The sequence below is a fragment of the Protomyctophum bolini genome (genome assembly GCF_963924005.1).
Source record: "Protomyctophum bolini genome assembly, chromosome: 5".
Lineage (NCBI taxonomy): Eukaryota > Metazoa > Chordata > Actinopteri > Myctophiformes > Myctophidae > Protomyctophum > Protomyctophum bolini.
In genome coordinates, this window is record NC_137866.1 from 48,353,261 (window position 1) to 48,359,808 (window position 6,548).

The 6,548-nt window shown below is 44.6% G+C and overlaps 1 protein-coding gene across 1 annotated transcript; it reads left to right on the forward strand.

The window, feature by feature from the left end:
- Window positions 1–1,765: 1,765 nt before the first annotated feature.
- LOC308315342 (E3 ubiquitin-protein ligase TRIM35-like) lies at window positions 1,766–3,940 on the forward strand. The gene is made up of 2 exons (XM_080763282.1): window positions 1,766–1,974; window positions 2,026–3,940. Exon 2 carries the CDS (start codon window positions 2,032–2,034, stop codon window positions 3,520–3,522), a length of 1,491 nt encoding a protein of 496 aa, XP_080619408.1. The 5' UTR covers window positions 1,766–1,974; window positions 2,026–2,031; the 3' UTR covers window positions 3,523–3,940.
- Window positions 3,941–6,548: the final 2,608 nt, after the last annotated feature.

A 6,548-nucleotide genomic window follows, 5' to 3' on the forward strand; every position in this document is an offset into this window, starting at 1 on the left:
AACGCATTCTGTAAAAGAAGCGCTCGTGAGTCGTTGATGGCTGGCTGGGAAAAGAGAAGCTCCGCAGAATGTTTATGAGCATGACGACAGCCTACTTACCCAGTTGCCCTACTAGCCTACTGAGGCGATATCTATCATCTATGGAGTATGGGCAATATATATGCAATGCAGGAAATCTAAATAAAGAGTCTAAATTACGTCTAAAATGAAAAGCGGAAAGGGGACACTGAGACAGTATAGAATAGATCATTCAAGGCCGAGAGAGAGAGAGCTCCGGAGGGGGGGCGGGGCTCACCCTCAAAAACAGCAGGCTGGTCTGTAACCCATAAGGTGGACCCTTACGTCTGTAACTCCAAATGGATCCTAACGGGTATCATTTGTACAATCTCTCTCAGACTTAAAGCAGGGCTGCCAAGTCTCACCCTTTGAGTGTGACAGACAGTCACGCAATGTAACCCTTTACCACACACCACGCCACACTGTGAACAGACTTCACTGTAGTAGCTTTTCATAAATTATATTTGTACTTAGGCTGTTCTGCTGTCATGAAAGTTTATAGTTAGAGAAATTCAAAGTCCAGCCGTCTGCTGTCCAGCCTCTCCCACCCCTCACTGGGGAAAATTCTGGGAGGAAAACAGAAACGGGGCGAGTATGGCTTGTTACGCTGGAGATAGCCATCAATTTAACGACCACCAACTGTGATTTTTTTTAATGAATTGAACAATTGGTGGACCCTCTTGTAAACAAGTGTAATGCTCAATTGGGTCGTCCACTCACACTAACAGTCTTTGTATTGAGTTGTGCTTGAAATGTACTGTAATTCTGCAAACTGTTGTGTTCTTTTCTGTTGCGCCTTGCTCGATCCATTGCTCTGTGGTCGACATGGTTCCCCTCCGGTCTAGACCCTAGCAGTAGCAGGTCAACACAGAGCAACAGATTTCACATCATGCTACACTGGACATCCGACATACGGTCGTGACTCGTGAAACAGCAGAAAAAATGGGTAAATGTTTTTTTCCTTGCTGCCACTGTGCAAATGCTAAGAGCAATGAGCATGACTTCACTTGTAAAGTACTAGACTGTAGTTTCCCCTTGTGTGTGTGCTTGTAGTCTGTAGTGTGTGCGGCGCTGCGGTGCTACGTGCTAACATAGTTAGACCATTGTAAACATCCGAATTATCTCCCCACGTCAGCCCCCCTTGCTATTATGAACACGTGTGTGTGTGTGTGTGTGTGTGTGTGAGAGAGAGAGAGAGAGAGAGAGAGACACACAGAGAAAGTTGGACAAACGATTCATCTCATTAGTTGTCTTTAGTAAGGCATTCAAGAGTTCAGACTCGACATCAAATGGTTGGTTGCATCATGGGAATTATCCCTCCTGACTCCACTAGAGTGTGCTTTTTGTGCAGGTCCAGTATTATGTGTACCAAAGATCCTCAGAACTTAACTTAACTTAACTTTCCCAGCCAATCATGTATAACATTACAAAACAACTCACTCTGCTCTCTTACCGTTTTGTTTTTATTATCTTCTAGGCCTACCTCTTTTCCTCAGATGGTCTGAGGTTAGGTTTAGGAATAGTTCTACATTTAGATACATCAACATCAATGACCATGCAGTGTTGACTTTCACCCAATGCTTTCACCTCAATAGCATTCTTCTTATATGTAAATGAAGTGTCTTAATCCTGTGTGTGTGTGTGTGTGTGTGTGTTTGTGTGTGTGTGTGTGTGTGTGTGTGTGTGTGTACATTTTGCAACAGGTATTCTGTGGTGGCGTGTCAAAGCTCCGCCCCCGGCCAGACTCATCTGAGACGATAAGATTTGACCAAAGACAAAGCTTGATCAAACAACACAACTTCAGGGAACATTCTAATGTAGAGGAAGAAGAATTACCGTCCACCACTGACATTGAAGTTTCACTCAGAGACACCACTGACATTGTAGTTTCACTGACATTGTAGTTTCACTGACATTGTAGTTTCACTGACATTGTAGTTTCACTGACATTGTAGTTTCACTCAAGAGACAAAAATGGCCTCCGCGTCGTCTCTTCCAGAAAAGGACCTTTCCTGTCCTGTGTGTCATGACATCTTTAAAGATCCCGTGATACTGTCCTGTAGCCACAGCTTCTGTACAGCTTGTTTGCAGCAATGGTGGAGAGAGAAGCGTATAAAGGAATGTCCAGTTTGTAAGGACATACATTTGGCGGAACATCTACCCCGTAACCTGGCTCTGAAGAACCTGTGTGAGGCCTTCGTACAGGAGAGACACCAGAGAGCTTCAAAACGACCGAGATCTTCGTCGCCGGGGTCCGAGGATCACTGCAGTCTGCACGCAGAGAGACTCAAACTGTTCTGTCTGGGGTGTCGACAGCCGGTGTGTGTCGTGTGTCTGCATTCAGAAAAACACGCCAAGCACAGTTTCAGACCTGTCGACGAAGCTGCTCTGGATCACAAGGAGGAAGTCCGGAGATCACTGAAGCCTCTAGTGGAGAAACTGGAGGTCTTTCTCAAAGTACAAAAGAAAAGTGACCTAACAGCAGAGCACGTTAAGCACCAGGCCTGGCTCACAGAGACGCGCATTAACAAAGGGTTTCAGAAGCTTCATCGGTTTCTACGTGACGAAGAGGAGGCCAGGATCACTGAACTGAGGGAGGAAGAGCAGCAGAAGAGTCGGATGATTAAGGAGAAGATTGAGGGTCTGAACAGAGACATAAGAGACCTTTCAAGCGACATCAATTCCATAGAGGAGGAGCTTAGATCCGAACCCGTCTCGTTCCTGCGGAACTACAAGACCACGATGGAAAGAGTCCTGCGGTTCACACCGCAGCAGGACCCACAGCCGGTGGTCTCCGGACCGCTGATAGACGTGGCCAAACACCTGGGCAACCTGGCCTTCAGAGTCTGGGACAAGATGAAGGACGACATCTCCTACTTTCCTGTCATTCTGGACCCCAACACCGCCTATGCAGGATACACCCTGTCTGGAGATCTGTGCAGTCCCGGATACTGCACATACCCGTACACAGACTATTGGTCCTCCGGGTCTGGGCTTCCCGACAACACGGAGAGGTTCGACCTAATGCCCATCGTCCTGGGTTCCGAGGGCTTTGACTCTGGGACTCACAGCTGGGACGTCAAGGTTGGCGACAGCACGGACTGGGAAGTGGGTTTGTTGGCAGAGTCGTACCAGAGCAGGAAGGGAGACCGAAAGGGTAATCATTGGAGAATAAGGCTAGAGGACGGGATCTACACGGCAGAGTCCGTAGTACCAGGGTCACTCACCGGCATACAGGTCCTCCCATTGGAGACGGAACCTCAGAGGATCAGAGTCCAGCTGGACTGTGACGGAGGAACGCTGTCCTTCTCGGACCCCGATGCTGCTAACGCACACATACACACCTTCACGCACACCTTCACCGAGACACTATTTCCATACATTTTCAGTATTGGTGATAGTGATACTTACCCTGTGAGGATATTACCGGGGAAGATTAGTGTGACTGTGGAACAATGCAGTTAGACCGTACTGTCTCCGTTGCCTTAAGACATTCAAGGTCATTACTTGTCTCGTATGTTATATGAATGGCAGTTTGAGAGAGACATTAATTGTGTTTTCAAAATGAATATCAAGAATTGTATAAGCAGATTTTTTTCTTTTTTGTAATTCACATTTATATGCATGTTGTGAGTTGTGAAGTCAAAGTCCACAAATGCATCGAAAAAGCAATGCCCCAGACGTGGGAACGAAATAAATGTTCCAGGCCCTTTCTTTTGTTCACCAGTCCGACAGCACATTGTGACATTGACAGCAATGCTGACTTATTCTCAGTTTCTCACTGGCTTGTTTATTCTGTGAATTTAGTTAATCAATATTATGTCTGTTATATCGTTGGTGAGCAGGATTTGTGAGTTCAATATGAATTTGACCACATAGAGTTCAGTGAGTCAAATCATAATAAAGACAAATACCGGCACACTTCAAAGTTTTATCATATTTTGTAATTTACTGTCCAGGTCAGCAGACCTGTGTGTGTGAAGGGGCCCCCAGGGGCCCCCACTCTATCCATTATATAATGTTGGCTATTAAATTGACCTGAGATCAATGTCTTCTACATCCTGATAGTTTTCTGAAAAAGCTATGTTTCTATGTCAGTGGTTCTTAGAATTTTTTTTTTTCTTTTTAGAAATAGCTGATCTACAAGCTCATATCGCGCCACCGAGTGGCGCACTATGAGCTTGTAGATCTGCTATTTTTCAATAGCTAAAGCATAACATAATGCTAACACCAAAAGGGGTTCCTGCCCAAAATGGGTTTAACAAAATAGCAGATGCAAGCTGCTGTTTTTGAAAATATTTGAAAAATATTGAAAATGTTTGGAACATTTTCAATCGGTTTGAATTTGGTTTCACATCAATCTACTCTTCTGAGGGTCCCTGCCAAAATAGTTCCAGACGGCCATTTTGGGGGTCCTTGACATGACAATGTTGAATAACTACTGAATTAACTTGAAGCTACAGTATATGACGATGAGGTGAAGTGGTCTTTATTCTTTGGCTATGTTTTGACCCTCGCATCATTCAAACACTGCTCCGCTCCCTCCACTGGCTCCCAGTGGCTGCCCGCACAGAATACAAAACTCTGATGCTGGCATTCAAAACAACCAAAGGTATGGCTCCCCCATATCTTGCAAGTATGATCGAACCCTACAAACCCTCCCGCGCACTCAGATCAGCCAACGCAGGGAAGCTGGAAGTACCCTCACTAAAAACGCCGGGACAACGCTCCACACGTCCCAAACTCTTCTCCATTCTGGCTCCAAAACTGTGGAATGCACTTCCCATTGCAGTCAGAACTGCAGCATCACTCCCAATCTTCCGCCGTAGTCTGAAAACCCACCTTTTCAGACTCCATCATGGCCCATAGTACTTACCCCACCCCCTTAGATAGCATTTCTGTAGACTTAGATAGCATTTGATACAGGCTTATAGCATGTTATGTAGACAGCACTATAATTGCATTGTATGTAGTCATAGCACGTCATAGTACACACTACACATGTATAGCATAGTAGTATAGATGTATAGTTTATATGTATAGTTTCATTATATAGATATTCCACTGTTACTTTCTTAGCCTACGCATGTTTCATGATAAATGTTTTTATGTGATGTATTCCCATGCTTTTTGTTCTTGCTTAATGTAAATTGCTCTGGATTAAGAGCGTCTGCTAAATGCCTAAATTGAAAATTGTCCATTTGACAACCTCAGAGATAAATTAACATTGAGGATTTTACTGTGCCAAATTAGTGCATTTGGATATGTGCGTGCGTGTGTGCAGTGCTGTGTTTGTGAGTAATGTGGGGTTCTCCCATGTCTCCACATACGTGCAGCTATTCCAGTTATCTCTGCCAGTACCAGTGTGTGAATGAACCAGGGACGTTTTCCTGTATGTGTCCGGAGGGATATCAACTATTGGGCACCAGACTGTGCCAAGGTAAGAACAACGTATTCAGTCTGGACTTAAACAACCATGACTCTGTTCTCTGAGTGCTGGTGATTCCTCTGTTTTGAGTCAATTCTTCCAAGCTGTGCACCTGGTAATGAAATTACTTGTAGAACCTTCCTTGAGTCATGCTTAGCTTAAAACAGCCATGAACTATACAACTGATTGACACGTTTACAGCACATGTCTATATTGTTTGAGTCCTCTCCCATCTCCTCCCCTCACCTCACCTCACCTCAACTCAACTCAACTCGCCTCTCCTCCCCTCTCCTTTCCTTTTCCAGATATAAATGAGTGTGAAACAGGAGAGCATCAGTGCACAGAGTCTCAGACCTGAATATCCATGGACACTATCGGTGTGTGGAAACCAACTTCTGTCAGGACCCATACATGCATGTGGTGCAATGGTGGAGTCTGAAGAGGTGGGTTTTCAGACTACGGCGGAAGATTGGGAGTGCAGGCTGCAGTTCTGACTGTGATGGGAAGTGCATTCCATAGTTTTGGAGCCAGAAGGGAGAAGAGTTTGGGACGTGTGGAGCGTTGTCCCGGCGTTTTTAGTGAAGGTACCTCGATCCAGCTTCCCTGCGTTGGCTGATCTGAGTGCGCGGGAGGGTTTGTAGGGTACGATCATACTTGTTCCAGTACAACTAGAAAACTATTAGGATGGTGCAACAAGTGTTGATTGTTAGCAGGTGTGGGGCAGTTGTAAATACTTCAAAGCTGCTTTTGTAGTATAAATGTGTTTTAGAACAACAGATGGGAAAATGGCTACCCTCTCTTCTTTAGCTTATTTTATATGGTCATTTCAAGTTTCTTTCCTAAGTATTGTTTATTATCATACATTTTTCTACAAGTCTATTCTCCCCTCAGGGCTAGCGGGTGGGGGTGGTGCATGGTCGGGTGGGGATCAGTTATTGTTGGTTTTGTTTTGTCATGGATGTTGTTGTTGTTTTTTGTTGTTTTTTGTGTACTATATGTTCCTTGTATGTCTTGTATTTTAAAAATGGAAAAAACCCAATAAAACATTATTAGAAAAAATATA